At 41.7% G+C, this 26,085-nt stretch overlaps 1 protein-coding gene across 1 annotated transcript in view; it reads left to right on the plus strand.

Moving 5' to 3' along the window:
* TSG101 (tumor susceptibility 101) overlaps window positions 1-26,085 on the plus strand; it is a 44,931-nt gene that overhangs the window by 6,044 nt on the left and 12,802 nt on the right. Inside the window, exons 2-7 of the mRNA XM_002721366.5 lie at window positions 2,002-2,086; window positions 4,399-4,464; window positions 9,215-9,378; window positions 11,673-11,799; window positions 16,967-17,033; window positions 25,160-25,251. Of these exons, the coding sequence (XP_002721412.1) occupies window positions 2,002-2,086; window positions 4,399-4,464; window positions 9,215-9,378; window positions 11,673-11,799; window positions 16,967-17,033; window positions 25,160-25,251 (601 nt within the window). The remainder of the gene's footprint in view (window positions 1-2,001; window positions 2,087-4,398; window positions 4,465-9,214; window positions 9,379-11,672; window positions 11,800-16,966; window positions 17,034-25,159; window positions 25,252-26,085) is intronic.

The raw sequence follows: 26,085 nt of genomic DNA on the forward strand, positions 1-26,085 counted from the left end.
TATTGGTTCCTTTTGGGGGCATTGAAAATGTTCTGAAACTGTGGTAGTGGTTGCGTAATGCTGAGTGGACTGGAAGACATTGAACTGTGTACTTGAAATGTTGAGTTATGTGGCGTGTGAGTTACAGCTCAATAAAGCTATAAGAAAAGAGGTGGGTGAGAGAATCTATATGGTGAAAGAAATTTTAAGAATGCTTTAATATTGTAAAATATGAACATTATTTGGATCCTGAGTCAAAGAAACTTTAAAAAAAAAAAGGAAAATACTGGGTATTTGATATTAAAGCATTAATGTTTATCTTAGTATACTGTAGCATTTTAAAAGTTATTATCTTTTAAAGATAGCATATGTTATTTACTTCCGAATACCACAGGATGGAAAAGTTGGTGGGGTTATAGATTAAATGATTGGCTGCCGGCTGTTGGATTGAGGGTATTCATTATATTATTCTCTTTACCTTTGGAAATGTAATTTTCCTTAACAAAAAGTTTTAAAAAGCATAGGAAGAGAATGATCAAAGACAGCAAGTGTAAGCAGCTTATTGCACAAGCTTTTCTGATAAAAGGAACTGGGAGAACTGTGGTGATAACTGGAGGGACAAGAGTTCAGTAGTGGGTTTGATGATGTGAACAAGATGGGACAAATAAGAGTTTGTATGCTAAAGGAACTGTTCTCATAGCATGGAAGAATTGGTGCTACAGAGTAAGGGAGGACCAGAAATTCTGAAGAGATGCCTCTGAGTAGGTGTCCTGGATTTACCCTCTGATTTTTCTTGTATTTTCTCTCTTGTTCTCTATCACTCTTTGGCTCTGTAAGATTTCTTTGGCTTTATAAACTAATCCTTCTGTCTGTTCTAAGTCAGTGTTATGTGTTTGTTCCCACATTTTTTACATCTGAGTGTGTTTGTTCCTTAAGAGCTTTTGCTTCATGAACACAGTACCTCCTTGAAGTTACTCATGCTAGTTCTTTTTAGAAGTTTTCTTCTGTTCCTCATTAACTGCTTGACTTGTTAGTTCCTTGACCTCTGACTTGCCTATTGGAACCTTACTAGAATAGGTGACTGCTCCACATTGAGAGAGAAGCACTGAAAACTGTTAGAAATCTTTGTGTGCATACACGGTGCTTGTCAGCTGTTGAACTTCAGTACACTTTGATCTGGTGATGCTCAGGGCTCCCTATCTCCTGCCAGGAGTGTGTAGACCAGGTTGCTAATTCTCCTGGAGGGGAGTGATACAAGGTGAGTTGAAAAATACTATAAGCTACACTTCTGAAAGTTCATGGAAAAAAATAGAATTAAAATATAATGCAAAATTTCCATGAACTTTTTGAATTCCCCTCATGCAGTAAATGATGCATTGTAAAGTAGATTCTAGAGTAAGTGCTGCCGCTTCAGGAGAAAAGAGATATTTACTGGCCAAAGGGGAGTCTGGTACTCTTAAAGAAGCTGGGGAGGAATGTAATCTAGCTCTTTGAAAATGATCAGCATTCTTTTAGGGGCAGGTGTGTGGCACAGCGGATAGTCACCTCTTGGGCACCTGCATCCCATAGGGGAGTGTTGGTTTGAGTCCTGGCTGCTCTGCTCTGATAACACCTCTCAGCTAATGCCCCTGGAAGTGCAGATGCTAGCTGAAGTACTTGAGTCCCTGCCACCCACTGGGAGACCCAGATGGAGTTCCTGGCACTTGGTTTTGGCCCGGTCGAGCCCTGGCTATTGCAGCCATTTGAGGAGAGAACCAGCAGATGGAAGGGCTCTTTCTTTCTCCTTTTCTCACTGTCACGCTGCCTTTCAGATAAATAAATAAAAAATTTGATTACTGGAAGGCCTTTTAAGTTAGAAGAACTAAAGTAAAATGAAGGTAACTTCAGTGAAGGGTTCAGCTGGAGAAAGCTGTTGCAGTTCTTTCAGCTTTAATATTAATAATAAGTGAAAACCATTATTCTTTGAGTGCTAAGAGGGAAATAGAATTTTAAACTGAATTCTTGTGTGATTTTGCTTTTCAGTACAAATACAGAGACCTAACTGTACGTGAAACTGTCAATGTTATTACTCTCTACAAAGATCTCAAACCTGTACTGGATTCCTATGGTGAGTTTGTGCAATAAACATACCCATTGCTGTTGAATTTACTCTTTTTTTTTTTTTTCATGCTCATAGTTTTCCCATTTTCCTTTTAAGTTTGTTGATTTCTCAATTGTGGGACTAAACCTCCACTTGACTAGAGTGTTGGGGGATAGGAAATAACAAAATTCAGCAATAACAATATATTTCTTAAGTTATTAAAGAAATGCTCTACTATAGAACCATGCAAATTTAAACGTAGGAAGGGATGTTAAACATAGTTTCGTCCATTATTTCACCGCGTTTTATCCATAGACACATAATTTTGAAAAATGTTTCAGGGGATTAGAGGCAGAATTCTGTGGTTAAATATGAAGTTATGGACTATACTAAATTAAAAGGGTTTCCTTGTAGCTAGATTTCTTAGCCTTTAATATGCTGATGTGTTGTGTACTACCAAGAAGAGAAGGGACAGTATATGCTAAAGCTTCACCCCCCAGCCCCAGTAGCATCTCTCTGTGGTTTAGGAACACATTTTTGCAAAACTAGACTCTGGATATCCTTTTCTTTTTATAGATGGAAGTGTTTTTTTTTTTTTTTTTTTAAATATGGTCTTTAATTCTGTGAGTAGGAAGGTAGCAATTTGTTTATACTTTCTGTTCAAATAAAGTTGGGATTTAAGTAAGAAATCACAACATTTGGAGGTTTTCCCTTTTTGAATACAGAAGGTTTTTTTTTTTTGGTTTTTTTTTTTTTTTTTTTTTTTTTTTGTCACACTGAATCTGAAAATAATCTGCTCAACCCTGTGTCCTTGAAAACACCTAATGTGCCAGGGCCAAAGGAAAGCCCATGCTACCTACTTGGCTATGAAGGCAAGAACTGTTTTTTTGTTGTTGTTGTTGTTGTTGTTGTTTTTTAAGATTTATTTATTTATGTAAAAGGCAGAGTTACAGAGAGAGAGGGAGAGGGAAGGAGATAGAGATAGGGGGAGGGGAGAGAGATCTTTAAACACTGGTTCACTCCCCAAATGCCCACAATGACCAGGGCTGGGCCAGCCTAAAGCCATGTGTCTCCCATGTGGGTGCAGGGGCCCAGGTACTTGGGCCATCTTCCATTGCTTCCCTAGGCACATTAGCAGGGAGCTGGATCAGAAGTGGGGCAGCTGGGACCCAAACTGGCACCCATATAGGATGCCACTGGGCAGCTAGGAGCTTAACCCCCTCTGCCATAACACTGGCCCCACGAACTGAATTTTGTGGCTGAGACTTCTAAATTCTATTCACCTCTAAGGCTTTGAAACATTAAGAGCCTGGTGAAGAGAAATGGGTGGCAAGAGTGGTCAGGCAGTCCTGCATTTTCTGAGCGACCAAGACATGAACCAGAAGTTCCCTTTCAAACCTAGGGTGTGATTGCCCCTCATTTTCCTCCCTTACTGCTTCCACATATTGTACCATGGTATTTGATCTGTGAAAACTTCATGTTACCAAGGCCTTTAAGTGTATAGTTTCTACTTCATGCTAAAAGAACAGATTGGTGAAAACTGATTTCTAGGAGATTTCATTATCAAATAAATCTTGTATAGCTTCTTATGGCTCGCCCAATTCTAAATCATTGTTATGAAAATACTTTTAGAATAAACAAAGCTCCAAGTTTAAATAAAGTATTTTTAAAAAAACACAAAATCAGAATAAATTGAGGCAGTTTGCTATTTCCAACAGTAAGTAAAATCATCATGGTCACCTGTGTAGTTCTGTGTCCTGTTGCACATTATAGCCTTTTCCCCGTATGATTCAGTGTTAATCCCAAATCATGCTTACAAATAATAGCACTCAGTGTAACACAAATTATGTATCCTAATTATTAATAGGAAAAGATAATGTGGTATTAAAAGAACATGCCTGTATTTGTGAGAACTTATTTTTGATTCTGTGGTTTAATACTACATTGGGATTGAGAATGAAAGTGAATGGGGATAAAGACCTGAGGATTTCTAGAATATATAAAGATACTAGGTTAATGTTCAGTACAGTATCACTTGGTAGTGACTTTTAAACATTTTCTAATCATGTTCGTTGGGGACCAACAGCTCCTATTTACTAGGTCTATAACACTCACATCCATTTTTCCAAGTATTCAAAGCATCTTTTCTTTTAATCATTCAAAGCTGATCCCATTGAGTGAGTCAACAAAGGATTGTTTGTTACCGGACAGAATGGATGATGCATTGGAAGTTAGCCCCTTTCAAGAACAATAATGAATTTTAGCCAGTGTTTCTGAAAGAGTAACTTATGCTCTTATACCAAAACGCTCATGATTCAATCATTGTTCTTTCCTTTCAGTTTTCAATGATGGCAGTTCCAGAGAACTAATGAACCTCACTGGGACAATTCCTGTGCCTTATAGAGGTAAATAGTTTTCTAGTAAAGATGTATTTTGATTACATAATCAATTCAAAGTAACTTCAAAAAGTTAGTGGAAAATAGATTCAAAAGAAAAGTTTATTTTGGTGCAAAGTTTTTTGAAATACATGCAGTTTTTGTCCTATGCATTTGCCGTGTACTTTTTGAAACCCTTCATATATTGCTAGCGTAGAAGTCAATTAAACTTTCTTGTTGCTTTCAGAAATTTTTACCTCCTGGGTTCTTCTATTTGTGTGGTTTTTTTTTTTTTTTTTAATGTTTATTTGTTTTCTGTCTACTTGGAAGGCAGAATGAAAGAGATATCTTCCACCTGCTAGTTCACTTCCACATACTCATAATAGCCAAGGGTGTGCTGGGTCAAAGCCAGAAACCTGAAACTTGAACTGGGTTTCTCCCCTATAGGTGACAGGAGTCAGTGCAAGCACTTGAGCCACCACCTGCTACCTCCCAAGACACATTAGCAAGAGACTGTATCAGAAGTGCAGTCGCTGGAACTCAAACTGGCCTCCTGATGCAGGTTGAGGACATCCCAGGCAACAGCTTAACTTGCTGTTTCACAGTGCCTGCCCCAAACAGTAACTCGTGATTGACCATCATTTGGCAGGGCAATTCACATTTTCAACTCTCTCTCTCTCTCTCTTTTTTTTTTTTTTTTTTTTTTTTTTTTTTTTTTTTTTTTTTTTTTAAGAGAAACAAAAGCAGAGATCTTCCACCTGCTGGTTCATTCCCTATTTGCCCTCAGCCTCTGGGACTGGACTGTACTAAAGCCAGGAACCAGGGACTCAGTCTGAGTCTTCTGTGTGAGTGGCAGGGACCCAAGAACTTGAGCGCTCACTTTCTACTGCTCATGGTGAGCATTAGCAGGAAGCTGGAATCGGAAGTGGATCAGGAACTCAAATCCAGGGACTCCAGTATGGAAAACAGATGTCTCAAGTGCTTAACCACTGTCCCAAATACCTGTCCCTTAAAAAAAAAAAAAAAAAAAAAAAAGATTTATTTATTTGAAAGAGTTACACAGAGGCAGATGAAAGTCTTCCATCTGCTGGTTCACTCCCCAAATGGCCAGCTGGGCTGATCTGAAGCCAAGAGCTTGGAGTTTCTTCCAGGTCTCCCATGTCGGTGCAGGGGCCAAAGAACTTGAGCCATCCTCCACTGCTTTCCCAGGCCATAACAGAGAGCTGGATCAGAAGAGGAGCAGCTGGGTCTCAAACCAGTGCCTTTGTGGGATGCTGGCCTCATCCCTCCTTTTTTAAAACTTCTTTACCTAGATATATCAACAAATAAATATAAGTACCCAAGTACACTGGAGGAATTTCATGTTTCGGAGAATCAAAGAATCTTAAAACTACAAAGGGATCTTAAATGCTCCCTACATTATTCAGACCTTTTTTTTTTTTTTTAACAACAGGAAGCTATATGATGGAGTGACTAAAAGAATTTAATGTCAGGACAGAGTTAGGTGTGAGTTCTTTGTATTTTGTGATCAGTGAGCATCGATAACATTTGGATAATGATATCTCAGGGGGAATAAGAATTATGATAATATTTGCCAACAACCTGGCTCAGAGCCTAGTATATAATAAACAAACGGCCGGCGCCGCGGCTCACTAGGCTAATCCTCCGCCTAGCGGCGCCGGCACACCGGGTTCTAGTCCCGGTCAGGGCGCCGGATTCTGTCCCGGTTGCCCCTCTTCCAGGCCAGCCCTCTGCTGTGGCCAGGGAGTGCAGTGGAGGATGGCCCAGGTGCTTGGGCCCTGCACCCCATGGGAGACCAGGAAAAGCACCTGGCTCCTGGCTCCTGCCATCGGATCAGCGCGGTGCGCCGGCCGCAGCGCGCCGGCCGCGGCGGCCATTGGAGGGTGAACCAACGGCAAAGGAAGACCTTTCTCTCTGTCTCTCTCTCTCACTGTCCACTCTGCCTGTCAAAAAAAATAAATAAATAAAAATAAATAAATAAATAAACAAACAATAAAAAGTAGCTTTGTGGAGCTGATGTTTGGCCTAGTGGTGAAGACACCAGTTAGGAGACGCGTCCTGCATTGTAATGCCTGGGTGTGACCACCAGCTCTAGCTCCTGATTCTCTCTTCCTGCTGTTGCAGACCATGGAAGGCAACAGTGATGGCTCATGTTCTTGGGTTCTTGCCATCCATGTGGGAGATGTGGATTGAGTTTCTGGTTCCCAGCTTCAGTTCAGCCTAGTCTTGGCTGTTACAGCCATTTGCAGGGTAAACTAGTGGATGAGAGCTCTTAGTCTGTCACTCTGCCTCTCAAATTAATAAATGTTTTCTTTAAAGTAGCTGTTATTTGGGGTATGCATTTAGCCTAGTGGTTCAGATGCCCACATCCCACGTCAAGAGTAACTGGATTCAATTCCTGGCTCTACCTCCTGACTCCACCTTCATGCTAATGCAGACCCTGAGAGGCAATGATGATGGCTTAAGTCATTGAGTTCCTACCACCCACGTAGGAGATCTGCATGGCCTTCATGGATCCTAGCTTTGATCCCTCCCCAGCCTCAACCCTTACAGCGTTTGGGGAGTGAACCAGCTAATGGGAGCTCTATGTGTGTGTATATGCATGCATACTGATAACGGATAATGCATCTCTGTTAGACAGTCAACTGCCCTCTGCAGGAATACTTAGTTGACATTGATAAGGAAGCATTCAACTTCATAAGAATGTTCCTAGGAAGCTCTGTTTGTTAATTATTACTTGTGACTAACATGATCTATGTCCCTATAACATACCCATTGATTTCCCATGGTACCTGCTATACATAAGCCAATAGGCACAGGGGCCTGTGAAGATAAAAAAGTAAGTAAAGATTTACCTTCTCTGGAAGAACTCTCTCAAATAGGAGAAACAGAGGAAATTATAACAGATATATTTAACTATTCTGTAACTGCTGTAGAAGAACATGTAAGGGGTGCTGTGAGATTACAGAGGTACACTAGGCCGCATGGGAGGATCACAGAGGAAATGAGACAGAACTTGCTATTCAAGAATGAGTCAGCCATTTGTCACCAGGTATACATTCCAGGTAGAGGAAAAAACCAGTTGAACAGCAGCATTATATAAAGCAAATAGAATAAGTTTAGGGAGGTTCAGTAAAATTCAAGATGAGTGACTTTGCCTTTGCCATTGCCCTCAGGAAATAAATCTGGCCAGGGAACTAAGTATGGTGATTATGTGTGTGTGCGTGTGTATAAAATTTAACTCAACATTGTCTGCTCCCTCAGCCATTCTTCATGTGGCATAGTTCATAAGTCTAAGTTACTATGAGGAATTCTTTATTTTCACAAAGCAAATAATTCTAGAAAAATAAACTTAGGCTTATATATCCTGTTGGTACTTTTTGTTCATTGTAGAATAATTGGGATAAAACTATAATAAACCCCCAAATCCCACAGCTATCTGATTTTTTAGATGAAATTTATGTGGATATATTTACATGTAGTGAAACTTTCTAAGGGGAAAGAATGCATCTAAATTGTTAGGTGGTTCAAATGATTACCTGGGACCTGGGCTTTCAACAAACCAAGAGAAGACTGATTTATTCTGAATGAATTCACTCCATTGGTTCCTTTGAAACATTATTTGAAAGCATATTCTCGTTTCTCAATTGACATTATAATACAGAAAGCAACATTAGTGATTCTGAATAATTCCCATGAACATACCATGTGCTTTGCTCAACTAATGGATACCAGTTAGCATCTGTTTAGTTGGATTTGGTCTTTCTGTTTTTAAGATTTTGTTTATTTACTTATATGAAAGGCAGAGTGACAGAGGTCTGTCTGCTGGTTCACTCCCCAGATGCCTGCAACAGTCAGCACTGGGCCAGGCTAAAGCCAGGAACTCATCTGGGTCTCACATATGGGTGGTGGGAACCAAGTACTTGGGCCATCATTTGCTGCCTCCTAGTCAGTCCATTAGCAGGAAGCTAATTTAGAAGCCAGAATCCCCGCACTCCTGTAGGGGATGCAGACATCCCAAACAATAACTTACTTAACCCACTGCACTGAATGCCAGCCCCATGGATCAAGTTTTGGCAAGGGAGTTTTAAGTCTATACTATTCTATCACTTTCTGATGTGGCACCTTAACTCATGCTCTTATTTCTCCTCTATATTCCTTTCCAGCAAGAAATGACAAAAGTCAAATAGCAAAGAATATATGGAGCCCAAAGATAACTTGTGGGATGGGAGTGTGGCACAGTGGTCTTTAGATACCCGTATCTCATGTAAGAGTGCCTGGTCAAGTCCCAGCTACTCCACTTCCAGTCCAGCTTCCTGCTAGCATACATTCTAGGAGGCAGCAGATGACGGCTTAGTACTTGGGTTCCTGCCACCCATGTGGGAAGCCAAATGGGGTTCTGGGCTCTTGGCTTCAGGCTGGCCCAGCTATGGCTGTTGGATGCCTTTAGGGAATGAACCAGCAGATGGAAGAACTTTGTGCCTTTCAAATAAAAATGAAAATAAATTAAAAAAAAAATAATTTGTGAAGAATTTTTTGTAACAGCAAACAGACACTGGCAGAGTAGTGATCAGTTAGCTCGTTCATCCTGTTAATGTATTTTACAAACTGAAAACTTGAAAAACTAATCTTGAATAGAGCTTTGAAGCTTAATGTTTGTAGTTTCTTTTAATTGTTGCTTAGTTATAGCTCTGTTCTTTACCTGTTAAGCTATAATTGAAAAATCATAGCGTAACTGAAGTTTCTCTTTCTTTCTCAGGTAACACATACAATATTCCAATATGCCTGTGGCTGCTGGACACATACCCATATAATCCCCCTATCTGTTTTGTTAAGCCTACTAGTTCAATGACTATTAAAACAGGAAAGCATGTTGATGCAAATGGGAAGATATATCTTCCTTACCTACATGAATGGAAACATGTAAGTACTGCCGGTGTCCTTTGAATTCACTGTATTTTAAAAATTTTGCTCACTAGCATCTGCTTTTTAACACATGGAAGATGAAGCAGGATAGATAAACTCAGATAATGGCCTTAATCACTGAACTGAAGGTAATTAGAAAACATATTTGTAAAATGCTTATAGTTTGCAGAATAAATAGGCAGTTCATTGTTTTATTTACTTGAATTGAAACTTTAAAAATAGTTAGGGTTCACTTAGTGGGAAGTACACTTTTAAAAATGTCAAATTGGTGGGATTTTGGTTTTAAAGATTTATTTATTTGAAAGGCAGAGTTACAGAGAGGCAAAGACAGAGGCAGAGAGAGAGAGAGAGGTTTTCTGTTTGCTGGTTCACTTCCCAATTGATTGCAACAACCAGAGCTGAGCTGATCAGGAGCCGGGAGCTTCTTCCAGGTCTACCATGTGGGTGCAGGGGCCCAAGAATTTGGGCCATATTCTACTTTCCCAGGCTATAGCAGAGAACTGGTTTGGAAGTAGAGCAGCCAGGACTCGAACTAGTGCCCATATGGGATGCTGAGACTGCAGGTGGCAGCTTTACCCACTATACCACAGTGCTGGCCCCTGGTTACCCAAAGCATCCTTGCCAAGATAATAGTAGGGAACTTCTATTTCTGTCCCTCATGGTATTGCTGTGGCAGACGTATAAACTCACAAACTGTCAAACATGAGAAGGATATTGAAGCAGAATCATCAGATTTTCACTAGAAGCTTTGAGAAATGTTACTGTCATCTTTCATAAGTTAGGTTGAAATTTGAACCAGAGAGATGAGTTTATTAGTTTTTTGGAAAGGTAAAATCTGCTACTATTTTTTTTTTAAGATTTGTTTATTTATTTATTTGAAAGAGTTAGAGAGAGAGAGAGAGAGAAAGAGAGAAGTCTTCCATCCACTGGTTCTCTGCTCACATTGGCCACAATGGCCAAAGCTGTGCCGATCCAAAGCCAGGAGTTTCTTCTGGGTCTCCCATGCAGATGCAGGGCCGCCTTCTACTGATTTCCCAGGCTGTAGCAGAGAGTTGGATCGGAAGTGGAGCAGCCGGGACTCAAACTGGCACCCATATGGGATGCCAGCACTGCAGGTAGCAGCTTTACCCAATGTGCCACAGCATTGGCCCCGTGCTACTGACTATTCTAGCAGAAGTAAAAGAAGTTATGAATATGGTTAGCTGATGAAATGATTTAGTAGTTCTTGAGAATTTAATGAACTCATGAAAGAGAATCATATGAAATGAGACATACACAAAATAGATTAAGAGCTGAAATTAATACCACTAAATAAGCCAGCCAGTCTGAACAACTATTTCATAATTTGTCTTAGTCATTGATAGATATTTGAGAAAATTTTTGCAACTTTCTTGGAAAAGCAGGTACTATGGCCGGCGCCACGGCTCAATAGGCTAATCCTCCGCCTGCGGCGCCTGCACACTGGGTTCTAGTTCCGGTCGGGGCGCCAGATTCTGTCCCGGTTGCCCCTCTTCCAGGCCAGCTCTCTGCTGTGGCCAGGGAGTGCAGTGGAGCATGGCCCAAGTGCTTGGGCCCTGCACCCCATGGAAGACCAGGAGAAGCACCTGGCTCCTGCCTTCGGATCAGCGCGGTGCGCCAGCTGCGGCAGCCATTGGAGGGTGAACCAACGGCAAAGGAAGACCTTTCTCTCTCTCTCTCTCTCTCTCTCTCACTCTCACTCTCACTGTCCACTCTGCCTGTCAAAAAAAAAAAAAAATTAAAAAAATAAAAAAAAGCAGGTACTGTCTTTGTAGCTATTATTGGAAGGAAAGATCCTTTAACAACTTGTTATCTTTCTAAGCTAGAGATTACCTATAATTTTAGTGTTCATAATACTATCTTCAATAAAATTAATTTTAAGAATATGTGTTTTCAAGGTAACATTGTTATTTATAAAAGGCCATAAATAGTATGGCTACTGTTTATACCTTCCCTGAATTTGCACCACTATACCTAAGTTGTCCATTGGCATTAAAGTAAATTTTGTTAACTCTGTGGAGTCAAATGAAAGACAATGCCATCTGAGTTTTGCAATATACTGCTTTGGCTTGCTGTTTTTAAACACATGTACGTGAAGCAAGAGTCACAAATATTTAAAAACTTCTAAATTTATTAAATTAAATATGGCACTTTCACAATTAGTTATTCAAAGAAAATTGTCAAATTGAGTTAAAAGTGATGAGAAATGGCCAGACTTCCTCTTTGCTGAAAAGTGACTTGATAATTGACTTGAATTTCTTTTCCTTTTTCAGCCACAGTCAGACTTGTTGGGGCTCATTCAGGTCATGATCGTGGTATTTGGAGATGAACCTCCAGTTTTCTCTCGTCCTACTATTTCAGCATCTTATCCATCATACCAGGCAACAGGGCCACCAAATAGTAAGTAGAATTGAGATTTGATTTTAAAGTTTATATAAACAATATAGCCTTGTAAAAAAAATTTTTTTTAATGGCTTTACTTTGCTTTTTAGCATGTCAAGTTAGTGGAATTTTTGGAAGTATTCTGAGGCCCCACATCTGCATGTACAGATTTCTACCAAAGACTGGCATTTGGGCTTCTGTTTGTGGGTAGTAATTGAAGCATGGGTGTGGTGGATTCCAAACTGGAGGAGAAAGAATGCTGGAACAGAGCTAGATTTTTTTAAAATTGTGCTTGCTGAGGAATAGTCTGATCTGATCAGCTTGGAAGCAGATAAAACTTGAAAGGTAGTCTGACCTCTCCTTTCTCTTTGTGATTCCAGGATCAGTGTTATGAAGGAGAATTATAAGGTCAAAGTATTCATATTCAGTTATTCTGGGTATACACAATTGGAAATCTAGCTCTCAGATTGCTTCTGTTGTGTACAGCCAACTCCTGATTTTAACTTGGTGGAAGGGTAGAGGCGTGGATGTAATACCAGTTCTCCCCAGTTGGTATATTTGGAGGTACTTCACAAGTCCAAGGGAAATGCAATTAAATGTAAGTTTATTTTGGTGCAAAAAAGTTGAAATACATGCATAATTGTACTAGAAGTTTGTGGGAAATGCATATTTATATTATAAAAAATTGCATGGATTTCAAAATTTGTGTGCCAAAATGAAGCTTATTTTTTAATTCCATTTCCATGAACTTTTTGTAGTACCCTGTAATATGTATTACCTTTTTATAAATCTTACTAGTACTTAAATTCACTCTGAATAATTAAGAGTTGGTTGTTTTGTTTTAATTTTACTATATCTCCATTAATTTCATTGTGTTTTGAGCTGCAAATTCTTTTGTATGTTCTATTTAAGATTATTATTAGTCAAATTTATCTTATAAGACAAATTATGTGAGCCTTCCCTTCTGCTGAAAATCATTCTCTTTCATTTTTCATTTCATTTAATGGAACTTTTTTAATCCATTTCCCTTTTCCTCCCTACTTTCCCATAATCTTGGTTTTAGGAATGATATCCTTTAATAAAGATAGTGATTCCTTTGGATCAGAGGTTTTTTTCATGTTACTATATTCTGTTGACTAAAGTACCCAAGAGTTAAAAATATTGCTCCTTTAAATTCGAAATACCCAGATATTTCCTAGTTTTGTCAATCTTGCTTATTTGCTCAGATAACGTGGGAGTATTATGCCCAAGTCCCACTTGGAAGTTTGGTCTCAGCTTCTGCTCTGACTACAGCTTCCTGCCTGTGCAGATTCTGGAAACCAGTGGAGATGGCTCAAATAATCGGCTTCCTGCCACCCACATGGGAAACTTAGATTATATTCCCAGTTCCTGGCTCCAGTAGCTCTGGCTCTCTGTCTCTCCCTGTCTCTCTGCCCTTTTTCTTCTTCTTCTTTTTTTAAAAGATTTATTTTATTTATTTGAAAGAGTTAGAGACAGAGATGTCTTCCATCCACTGGCTCACTCCCCAGATGGCCACAACAGCTGGAGCTGTGCCAATCTGAAGCCAGGAGCTTCTTCCAGGTCTCCCACGTGGGTGCAGGGACCCAAGGACTTGGGTCATCTTCTACTGCTTTCCCAGGCCATAGCAGAGAGCTGGATCAGAAGAGGAGCAGCCAGGACTAGAACTGGCACCCATATGGGATGCTGGCGCTTCAGGCCAGGGCTTTAGCCCGCTGCACCACAGTGCCAGCCCCTCTCTACCTTTCAAACAAGTTTTTTAAAAAGAAAAAATAACCTGTCCAGAAATTTTGTTTCCTCTGAGTTTCTTCAGGATATTGACATTGGAAGCTCAATATTCTAAAAGAGGCCACCCTGTAGTCACTATTGCAGTTCAGCTTTCTATCCTCTAATTGAAAGTCACATTAAATACTAGAGGTAATTTAAGAAAATTACTGAAAAAGACTATTTTATTACCTCTCATTCCAGTTTTAATATATTTTATATGTTTAGATAATATCCATTAATACTAGATATGACTGTAGAAAAATGAAAATCTTGATTCCACTCCTCTCAATCTCACGTACACACACACACTCAGAAATTTGATTGTATACTTGAATAAATATCTTACAGTTGAGAAATTATGCACTTAAAATTATTATGATTGCTGAGAATTTTTATTTTAATCTCTTATACAATGGCTGTTGAGCTAGCACGAATCACCCTCGAAAACAGTGTTAGGATTGGGAACGGCAATGGCTGTTTGACCTAGTAGTTAAGGTACTGGTTGAGATACCCACATCCCATATTGAAGTACTTGAGTTTAAGTCCCGGCTCCACTGCCATTTCCAGCTTCCTATTAATGCAGGCCCTAGGAGGCAGCAAATGATGGCTCCAGTAGCTGGGACCCTGCCACCATGTGGAGATTTGGATCGAGTTTCCCAGTCACGGCTCTGGGCCTCTCTTTCTGCTGCTCAAATGAAAAACATAACTTTTTAAAATAGTATTGTAGTCAAATGTCATTTTTGACAACTAATTCATATTTGTTGAGTGGTAATTATGACTCACAACTAAGTACTTTATGTAACATTCTTGCTTAATCCTCACAATAACCCCATATGTTAAATATTTTGGTATCCCATTTTATTCTGGCTCTAAAGTTACTTCACCCTATTACCTCCTCCTTTGCCCTTCTTGGATCCAAACAGCATTTGTTATTTCCCAAAACAAAAACTTGAAGGCTTTGGAATTGTTAATTTTTAGAACCTTAGAAAAAATTGCTTATAATTATGAGGTGATTTTTTTTTATTATTTTTTATTTATTTATTTTTGACAGGCAGAGTGGACAGTGAGAAAGAGAGAGAGAGAGAAAGGTCTTCCTTTGCCTTTGGTTCACCCTTCAATGGCCGCCGCGGCCGACGCGCTGCGGCCAGTGCACCGCGCTGATCCGATGGCAGGAGCCAGGTACTTATCCTGGTCTCCCATGGGGTGCAGGGCCCAAGCACTTGGGCCATCCTCCCCTGCACTCCCTGGCCACAGCAGAGAGCTGGCCTGGAAGAGGGGCAACCGGGACAGAATCCGGCGCCCTGACCAGGACTAGAACCGGGTGTGCCGGCGCTGCAAGGCGGAGGATTAGCCTAGTGAGCTGCGGCGCCAGCCCTAGGTGATGGTCTTAATGTCTGAGAGGTTTTAATGGGAGGGAGTGTTCATTGTATGTATTACAAATAATTAATAAGGACCTCATATTTTCACCAAGATGTTTGTAAAAATCAACTGTGCTTTGTGCCTGGGGAATATCTTTTAAAGGAATCTCTCAGTTGTAACATTTTGAGAGATTTTTCTCTTTATAAAATTGCATTGAATATCATCATATTTAAGAAAAATTTATTAATGACATCTATGGATTTATCCTAACAAAATTGTTGAATACTAGTTATTTGTAGATGTGTGTTCAGCAATTCTGGTAAAGGCTCTTTTTCTTTTTTTCCCCATTTTATTGATTGATTGGAAGGCAGAGAGACAGGCATGGAAAGACAGAGGTCATCCATCTGTTGGTTTACTCCCCAAGTGCCTGGAACAGCCAAGGCTAAGCCAGGCAGAACCTAGGTGCCAGGAACTCAATTCAGGTCTCCCACATGAGTTACAGGGACCTAGTTGCTTGAGCCATCAACCTGCTGCCTCCCAGGGTGCACATCAGTAGGAGACTGGAATTGGAAGCACAGCCAGGACTCAAATCCAGGTGCTGTGATGCGGAGTGTGGGCATCCACACTAAACTGAGGCTCTTCCTGATGTGAGCCCACCATCACTTCCCGTACCTAATAGATTTCTGTGCTGTAGAAGTTCACTCCTTGAAGATTCCGCCCCTCTTGCCTGCAAGCCTTCACCTGTCATTCCTCTGCTAGATCATTTTTGGTTATCCCTATGTCCTAGCTTCAAGTTAGCTCTGTTTCCTGGATGCTCTTTTCCTGTCGCAGCCCTTAGCAGCAGTGTTGCTTGCTCATCTCCCTAGCAAGGATTCTGGATTTTTTTTTTTTTTTTTGCGCTTTTTTTGGCTTTTTTGATCATCCCAATCCCTAAATCCCTAGTTCCTACCAATAATGGACAATAGGATATTTATTGTTTGAATTAAAGGGCTGGCCGGTGCCGTGGCTCGCTAGGCTAATCCTCCGCCTGCGGCCCCGGCACCCCGGGTTCTAGTCCCGGTTGGGGCGCCGGTTCTGTCCCGGTTGTTCCTCTTCCAATCCAGCTCTCTGCTGTGGCCTGGGAGTGCAGTGGAGGATGGCCCAAGTCCTTGGGCCCCGTACCTGCGTGGGAGACCAGGAGAAGCACCTGGCTCCTGGCTTTGGATTGGCGCAGCATGCCAGCCATGGTGGCCATTAGGGGGTGAACCAACGGAAGGAAGACCTTTCTGTCTGCCTGTCAAAAAAAAAAAAAAAAAAAAAATTAAAGGGCTAATTCATCATGTTAAAGAGAAAAGTTTCACTGAAGAAAAATTGATTCAGAGAAGTCAATTCTGGTTAAGGCCAAAATTAACAACTTCTCTTTTTCTTCCTCTGATATGATTAGCCTCTTGTCATCACTGGCCTTGTTCTATGCCATTAGCATTCTCTTTAAAGGATACATAAAGCATTCATTGCATTTGCTAGATTCGAACCTTTTTTCTAGTATTTCCAAACTTCCATTTTCTTTTTTAACTAGTCTAGATGACTATAAGTTTCATTTAGACTTCTCATAGTAATATGAGGCCTCTTGAAATTTGTAAATAAGCCAACAAAACCAGCTGTGCAAACTGGTTAACAGTTTTAAAGGAAATATCAAAAAAATTCTTCAGCATAGTAAAGAAGTCACTTTCTAAGAAGCTGGCCTTGAACCAGAGGTCAGAATTACCTTTCTCTAAATTTCTCATTGACAGCTATGTGAAGCTAACCAGGTTGGTTGACCTGTTTGCCAGTTATTCCTTGTTGGGCTTGTCATGAGTGTCGTTGTCAGTCATATTTACTTTGAGTTACATGATTTGAAAATGTTTACTGCTTGAAATAAAGAACTAACACGAGTGGGGTGTTTGTTTTGTTTTGGTGTTGAGGTTTGGATTCTTTAACTGAATGAAACCTAACTGTGGTTTGACAATAGCCTACATATTCAGGACTATGCGTATTACTTTAAAATATTAAAAATTGTTTTTAGCTTCCTACATGCCAGGCATGCCAGGCGGAATCTCTGCATATCCTTCTGGATACCCTCCCAATCCCAGGTAATGGACAGTTATCTTTTGAATAATTGTATTAGTTCTAGAATCACAATAATGCCCTGATAATTACTAATTAGGGCATTAAAATAAATTTAGTTGCAATTTAGCAGAAGATGAAATTTGGTGGAATTCTATGGTATGTGTGCTTAGGTTGAAAGGAATCTCTCCCAGCCCGAGAAATGCTGCTCTGTTTTATATCCAGAGGAAAGAGGTGGGGCGGATGATGATAATCTTGATTGGTTTTGAACCTTAAATCTTCACTACCTTCCTTTTAAGAACTTTGTATTTCCAGTGTAGAAAGCTAAGTAAAAACTATTTTAATACCTTATGAGCTGAATGAATAAATATCATTAGACAAGTCTGATCCATCATATGAACCATTATTTGGTTCCCCTCAGTACATGGAAAACTTGTGGGGATGTTCAAGGGCAGCAGTGGTAAACCCTTCGGGGACATATTCACACCATAGCACCCTGTCCTACATAAATATACCCATGGTCTTGAAGGTTAAGCTTACAGACTTACTTTACTCCTGAGTCTTTCTTAGTTTTAGAGGCCAGCTTTAGGATTTAGTAAACATTCTGTCATTTTACATAAGAAAGCAGATACCAAAAGGAAAAAACTTCTCTCAGAGACAATAAAGATTCCTGTGATATAATATAAAAGCAGGTGATAGGTTCTTAACGACCCTAAATTTTCTGATTATGTTCTGAAAATGGAATACTGTTTAAAGGATTGAAATTACCGGACTTTGTAATTAGCAGTTGTAGTAAAAAGGAACTTTGGACTTGGAGTAGTTGAAAGTACAGGAAGGAAATGGTCTTTCTGAATAGTAAAGTCATTTGAAACAAACTTGTTGATAAAAATGAAAATATTGACAAAACATGAACATCTTATTCATTTGTCTTAGGTAGCCAAGAAAATGGCCTTTGGGTTTATTTTTAAGAAATTCCTTCTTAAAAAACAAATTCCTTTTTTGTTTTGTTTTGTTTTAAAGATTTATTTTATTTATTTGAAAGAGAGTTACAGAGAGAGGTAGAGACAGAGAGAGAGGTCTTCCATCCGCTGGTTCAATCTCCAGATGGCTGCAACAGCCGGAGCTGTGCAGATCTGATGCCAGGAGCTTCTTCCAGGTCTCCCACATTGGTGCAGGGGCCCAAGGACTTGGGCCATCTTCCATTGCTTTCCCAGGCCATAGCAGAGAACTGGATCGGAAGAGGAGCAGCTGGGACTAGAACCGGCGCCCATATGGGATGCCCGCGCTTCAGGCCAGGGCTTTTACACGCTGCGCCACAGCGCTGGCCCCAAGAAATTGCTTTTTTGAGGAAATTACTTTTCAAAGACTTAATGCCTCTTTGTAAAATGTAACCTTTAATCTCAAATCATAACATGCTAATAAGTTGTTATGTACTTTAATCGTCATCTCTATCTTTCTGTATATAAGATCTTCTCAGAACAGCCTCAGAACTTTTCTACTTTTGTTATAAAGCAGAATTAATGAATCAGACTTAGGAAGAGTCTTTATCTTAAAAGAGTAAGTTCAAGACAGCGTTTATTGTTGCTTTGGAAGATTGGACTAGTTGATCGCTCAGATCTCTTCCAAATCCTAAGATCTTTTGAAAGTTTAATTTAGTACTTGTAGTACATATACAAGGAAAGTAAAAGATACATAAAGAGTAGTTGTTCTAGTTTTGATACAGGTACTGGCAAGCATGTTACTACAGAATTGTTGCTGGGGCCGTTGTTTTGCCTGTGGTTCAGATTATCACCTTGGGGCCAGCGCTGTGGCGTAGTGGGTTAAAGCCCTGGCCTAAAGGGCCGGCAACCCATATGGGTGCCAGTTCTAGTCCTGGCTGCTGCTTTTCCTATCCAGCTCTCTGCTATGGCCTGGGATAGCAGTGGAGGATGGCTCAAGTCCTTGGGCCCCTGCACCCACATGGGAGACCTGGAAGAAGCTCCTGGCTTCGGATCGGCACAGCTCCAGCCGTTGCGGCCACCTAGGGGGTGAACCAGCAGATGGAAAACCTCTCTGTCTCTACCTCTCTCTGTAACTCTGTTTCAAATAAATAAAATAAATATTAAAAAAAAAAAAAAGATTATCACCTCATAGTACATGGGTTCAATACCCAGCTCCAGCTCCTAACTCCAGCTTCCTTCTGATGCAGTCACCAGAGGTGGCTTAAATGATTGACTTCACCCATGTGGGAGACCTGATTGCCCTCCTGGTTCCTGGCTTTGGCCTGACCTTGCCCTGGCCAGTGCAGGCATTTGGAGGGGTGAACCAGGGTGGGATCCATCTTTGTGTTTGAAAGAGGATCTTAAAGGAAAAAATCAAATATTTAGAGGTGAAGGAAGTAACAAAGAGATAACAATGTTTTAAAAGCTTATTTATTTGAAAGGCAGAGTTACAAAGAGGTCTTTCTTTTTATTTATTTTTTATTTTTATTTTTCTGACAGGCAGAGTTAGACAGTGAGAGAGAAAGAGAAAGGTCTTCCTTTTTCTGTTGGTTCACCCCCCCCCCCCCAAATGGCCACTACAGCCAGCGTGCTGCTGCCGGCGCTGTGCGCTGATCTGAAGCCAGGAGCCAAGTGCTTCCTCATGGTCTCCCATGAGGCTGCAGGGCCCAAGCACTTGGGCCATCCTCCACTGCCTTCCTGGGCCACAGCAGAGAGCTGGACTGGAAGAGGAGCAACCGGGACAGAATCTGGCACCTCGACTGGGACTAGAACCTGGGGTGCTGGCACCACAGGCAGAGGATTAGCCTAGTGAGCCGCGGCGCCAGCCAGAGAGGTCTTTCATCTTCTGGTTCACTCCCCAAATGGTCCCAGCGGCTGAAGCTGGGCTGATCCAAAGTGAGGAGTCAGGAGCTTCTTCCAGGTCTCCCGTGTGGGTGAAGGGGCCCAAGGACTTGGGCCATGTTCCACTGTTTTTTCAGACACATTAGCAGGATGCTGGATTGGAAGTGGAGCCACTGGGACTTGAACCAGCGCCATATGGGATGCTGGCATTGCAGGCGGTGGCTTTACCTGCTATGCCACAGTGCTGGTCCCGAGTTAACAGTGTATAACAGGAAACTTAGCAACTGGTAAGTTCACTTGATTCATTTTATTTGAGCAAAATATAAGAGCCAAAAAAATTTTTGGACAGGCAAAGTGGACAGTGAGAGACAGAGACAAAGGTCTTCCTTTTTGTCGTTGGTTCACCCTCCAATGGCCGCCGCGGCCGGCGCACCGCACTGATCTGAAGGCAGGAGCCAGGTGCTTCTCCTGGTCTTCCATGGGGTGCAGGGCCCAAGCACTTGGGCCATCCTCCATTGCACTCCCTGGCCATAGCAGAGAGCTGGCCTGGAAGAGGGGCAACTGGGACAGAATCCGGTGCCCCGACTGGGACTAGAACCTGGTATGCTGGTGCCACAAGACGGAAGATTAGCCTAGTGAGCCGCGGCGCCGGCTAGACTATAGGATTATGAGTAGGAGAATTGAAGAGAATAAAAATGCAACTTCCATACATATTCCAGATCTCCCCAAACCGTCCCTAGTCTCCTCCAGCTGGTATTGATTTCTCACTCTGCATCTCTTGAACTTTTAGTTAGCCTTTGTTATTATGTTTGTCCCTGTAACCCCATTGTTTACAGGGATCTTGCTCTATTTATTAGCATCTGGAGGAAGAGATAGTCATATCTTTGCTCCTACTTCAAGCACATAGGAAAGTGCCTTGATTGTAAGAATCATAAATAGTAAATTCGGAAAGGATACATAAAGAAAAAACATAAAAATATTTTTTTGTTTTTTTTTTTTTTTTTTTTTTTTTGACAGGCAGAGTGGACAGTGAGAGAGAGAGACAGAGAGAAATGTCTTCCTTTTGCCGTTGGTTCACCCTCCAATGGCCGCCGTGGGCAGCACACTGCGGCCGGCGCACCGCGCTGATCCGATGGCAGGAGCCAGGAGCCAGGTGCTTTTCCTGGTCTCCCATGGGGTGCAGGGCCCAAGCACCTGGGCCATCCTCCACTGCACTCCCTGGCCACAGCAGAGGGCTGGCCTGGAAGAGGGGCAACCGGGACAGAATCCGGCGCCCCGACCGGGACTAGAACCGGGTGTGCCGGCGCCGCTAGGCGGAGGATTAGCCTAGTGAGCCGCGGCGCCGGCAAAACATAAAAATATTAAAAAATTCTTTTTAGAAATACTTAGCTCAAGGAGCTAGGACAGCAGCAGGCATTGTGGTGTAGCAGGTTAAACTGCGGCTCGGGATGCCTGCATTCCATGTCGGGGTCCCTGAGTCCTGGCTTCTTGGCTTCCAATCCAACTTCCTGGCAGTGGTCCTGGGAGGCAGCACATGATGGTCCAAGTACTTGGGTTCCTAGCAGCTACATGGGAGACTCAGGTGGAACTCCTGGCTGCAGCCTGGCCCAGCTCTCCCTATTGTAGGCATTTGGGAAGTGAGCGAGCAGATGGAAGATAGTGCACGTGCACTGTCTCGCACTCTCCACCTCCCACTTCTCTTCTGTCCTCTCCTTCTCCCTGTACTGTGCTTTTCAGATGAAATGAAAATAAATTTTAAAAGCTTAAGTCAGAAGAGGCTCTTTAAAATTTCACAAAAGGGGTCAGGCATTTGGCTTAGCGCTTAAAACGCCTGCATCCCATACTGGAATGCCTGTGTTCGGCTCCAGCTCCAGTTCCTGATTCTAGCAACCCTGCTGATGCACATAGATTGAGTTCTAAGTCCTGGCCATGCAGGCATTTGTGGAGTGAACCAGCAGATGGAATCTTTCTCTATTGTGCCTTTCAAATAAATGTTTTTTTTTTAAATTAAATAACATTTCAAAAAAGATTGCTGCATAGAACAAATTATTTAGTAATCTACAAAGATAGAAAATGGTACCACTCAGTTTTCTACTTATTTATTGGGAGACAGAGACAGATAGAAAGACAGCTCTCATCTGCTGGTTCACTCCCCCAAATACCTGCAGCAGCCTGGGACTGGGCCAAGCCAAAGGAAGCAGCTGGAGAGCCAATCCCAGTCTCTCATGTGGGTGGCAGGGATTAAATCGCCTGGGCCATCACCTGCTAGGATACACATTAGCAGGAAGCTAGAATTGGGAAAAGAGCTGCGACTCAGAACTGAGGCATCCCAACATGGGATGTGGGCATGGTAACCCATTGTCTGTTTTGTAAGATTTATTTCATTTTTATTTGAAAGAGTCGGAGAGAGAGGTAGAGACAGGGGGAGAGGTCTTCCATCCACTTCACTCCCCAAATGGTTGCAACGGCCAGAGCTGGGCCCGCCAGGAGCTGCTTCTGGCTCTCTTACATGGGTGCAGGGGCCCAAGGACTTGGGCCATCCTGTGCTGCTTTCCCAGGCGCATTAGCATGGAGCTGGATTGGAAGTGGACCAGCCAGGACTCCAACCAGCACCCATATAGGATGCCAGCACTGCAGGCCTGGGCATTAACCTGCTGCGCCACAGCACTGGCCCCAACCCATTTTCTAAATAGTTGGACCAAGTGATTACCTCAACAAAAATTATTAACTCTCAGCCTCAAGAATTACCATTAGGAGAAACTGAACAAACTGGGTAAAGTTTCAGGAAGTTCTCTGAAGTTATTATCTGTAGGCCTAGAAAAATTTTATACCAAATTACTGAAAAATCCAATTTGATCACAGATTGTCTTTAAAAAGGTATGCAAAATAAGAGGAACTCCAGGGAAAAAAGAGCAATTTATCCTCAGCTTCAAAAAGGTGGATTCAGAAATTTGATTAAGAGTGACATTTCCCTCCAACATTTTAGCATGGGTTGCTAAAGAGGCTAGAAACAAAGGTGCCTCCAGCAAGAGTGTGCTAGGAACAAAAATGCTTGACTTTTTTTTTTTTTTAACCAGTAGGTAAGTGAATACTATTATTACAATGAGTTTTATCACTTCAATCCCAGACTTTTTGTTGTAGACAAGTTATAAAGTGTGAGCTCATATTACAAATAGGAGAATCTTTGAACCACTATACTGAAAAAGGATAACTGACCATCAGCTCAGAAAGAGGTCTCGTCCCGGGGATGTGGGCTGGCTGTACCCCTACCCCACCCCACTTCCCAGATTTTTTTTTATTTATCTGAGGGCTTAGAACTCACATCCAATGGTTCATTCCCCAAATGCCTGCAGCAGCTGGGGCTGGGCTAGGCTAAAGCTAGGAACCAGTAAGACCCCAATTACTTGAGCCATCACCACTGTCTCCCATGGTCTCCATTAGCAAGCGCTGGAGCTGGGTTTGGAAACAGGGCTCTTCGATGTGGGATGCAGGCATCTCAGTTGCTAGGCTAAATGCCTGCCTGTGGGGCTCTTTTTAGTCCATAATTTTAACAGACTTTTAGAAGGTATGTTGATAAGAATTGTGAATGTCATAGACTTAGCAGTTGTAGCTAAAATAAGTTTACTTGAGACTTATTGTCCAACTGAAAGGTGACTGATAATCTTCCAAACTAGTAAGTTATTGTGTAAAAAAGAATCCTGTGAATGGGTGAAGCAATTAAGAATGTTTAGCCTGAAGTAGAGAAGACTGAGGGGAAAATGTTAGACGTTTTCAAACACTGTAGTTGAAGTAGTCTTCAAATGCTTAATTGCTCCTACAGAATGCAAATTTAGGAACTTTATTTGAAAGTCATGTTGAAATTGGAATTTGGGGTGCCTTACGATATCACCATATGCTTATTAATAAATTCCCAGTATTAATAAGCCCGTGTGGGTTCTTGCCTAATATTCAGAGAAGAATTCTGAATACCGGCATAAATGAATAAGGTAGCGTGGTACATTTTTAAACTTTTATTCAATGACAGAAATGCATAGGAGAGTGAGGGCCCTATCTATAGGAGAGAGGTAAATCTGGGTTCACACCGAGTACCAGGAACCAGCCACGTGGAGGAGCATATAGGCCAGGAAGCATGGGGCAGGGTGGCCCGAAGACCGTGCACCTTGGAGGCACAGGACTGCAGCCAGTCCCGTACTGGCAAAAGGCCAAGGGAAGGAAGGGGCGGGCACACCGTGTCCCAGGCTTTTAATCCACTTCCAAAAGGGAGTGGTTAATTAACCTGATTGGCTGGTGGGTGCACAGGTGTGGTCAGGTAGAGGCATGAGGTCACACAGGGGCGTGGTGAAGGCATGGTCTTGCAGCTCACAAACCTAATCAGTTTTAACCTGTATGCCTGCCTACAACAATGTTGAAATCATGTTTAGTGCTCACTAGAGGAAAATGAAGATTTGTCAGGGATGTTGTAAATGATATTTATAGATAGGAAGTTGTTGGATAGGAGACTGATTTTAATTTATTTATTTTAAAGATCTGTTTATTTACTTGAAAGAGTTACATAGAGAAGGAGAGGCAGAGAGAGAGAGGTCTTCCATCTGCTGGTTCACTCCCCAGATGACCACAATGGCTGGAGCTGCGCTGATCCGAAGCCAGGAGCTTCTTCTGGGTCTCCCACGTGGGTGCAGGGGCCCAAAGACTTGGGCCATCTTGCACTGCTTTTCCAGGCCATAGCAGAGAACTGGATCAGAAGTGGAGCAGCCAGGACTAGAACTGGCGCTCATATGGGATGCTGGCACTGCAGGCGGCAGCCTTACCTGCTATGCCACAGCACTGGCCACATGAAGGAGAATATCTCTAATCAAAGTTCCTTCTGACTTTAGCATGAACACATAGATAACACAATCCATGAAGAAGAAATTGAAAACTAAATGGTAATATTTCCAGATTGAATATTCACTGAGGATACCAGAGTGAGCCACAAGTAAAAATTTGTTTCATTTCCCTGTAGAGTAGGAGGGTGAGAATAAAAATGTTCTCAGAAAATATTTGTTGTCTCTGTTACTGTTGGGTTGTTCTTAGGAAATACTCAGTCACTTTCTGCTGTTGTGAAATCAACCCTCAAATAACCAGGGCCAAGCAAAGGAATTTGACCATTTACTTTAAATCCAGTAGGATTAATAGAATTCCTATAGGCTGTTACTTGAATGAAACATCGGTAGCTCTAAAAATCTAACTTCATTAACTGGTAAAACAATGGTATGTCAATAAACTTCCTGAATTCAGGGGTACCCTAGTGTGGGGCCATCCTAACTTTGAATGGTTTTTGTTTTCTTTAGTGGTTACCCTGGCTGTCCTTACCCACCTGGGGGTCCATATCCTGCCACAACAAGTTCTCAGTACCCCTCGCAGCCTCCTGTGACCACGGTTGGTGAGTAACTGAAAACTTCTATTTCTCCACATAGGCAGAGCCTCCTGTTGTGAAAAGTGCATTTCACTTTTACATGTGATGTTTTAGAATACACTTCCTAGTGGTCAATGGCCTATCATCCAAAACTTACAGTAAGTGATGTGTCATATAAATGACCCTTCCACCAAGGCGTAAAAAGAAATCAGACACATAACATTTGCCTGTTTGTCACACAGCTTTATTGGTAAACCTTAAATGTGTTGAACTATTAGCAGATACTTGGGTTTTCCTAGGCATGGCTGTGTATAAAAACAGATGAGTATCTTCAGGTGAAGAAAGCACTATGGGTTAATATGGGTGGGGCAAGTAAGTCAAGTTATTGTAGACCAGTCGTTGCCAGAAATAGTTTTCTTCGACTGAGAAAATTACAGTAATGAGAGAACTTCTATAGATTCCCACTCCAATGTGTGCCTCACTGACACCACCACCTATGCCTCCTCTCCCTGTGACCTTAACTCGTTTGTTTGGTTCGATCTAAAGCTGATTCCTCCTCAAAACCTCTCCCCTCTGTCTTATTTAGGGGCATTGCTTCAGCAGTTCTTCCCCTTTGTTAATTTTTGTTCTCTGTTGGATCACCTGATCAGCACACCAAATGTGTCATAAAATCATCTTGAAGAATCCTCAACTCCACTCTCTCTGCCACTGTTCATTCCTTCCTTCCCTTTTGTGGTAAAACTCCTTGAAAGAACTGTGTGCTCTTGTTAGCTCAGCCTCTCTGTATTCGTCGGCTTTTCCTTATCATAACAAAATACCTGAGGCAGTCTGCTCATGAAAAAAAGTTTCTTTAGCTTAGTT

The sequence above is a fragment of the Oryctolagus cuniculus genome, chromosome 1 (genome assembly GCF_964237555.1).
Source record: "Oryctolagus cuniculus chromosome 1, mOryCun1.1, whole genome shotgun sequence".
NCBI lineage: Eukaryota > Metazoa > Chordata > Mammalia > Lagomorpha > Leporidae > Oryctolagus > Oryctolagus cuniculus.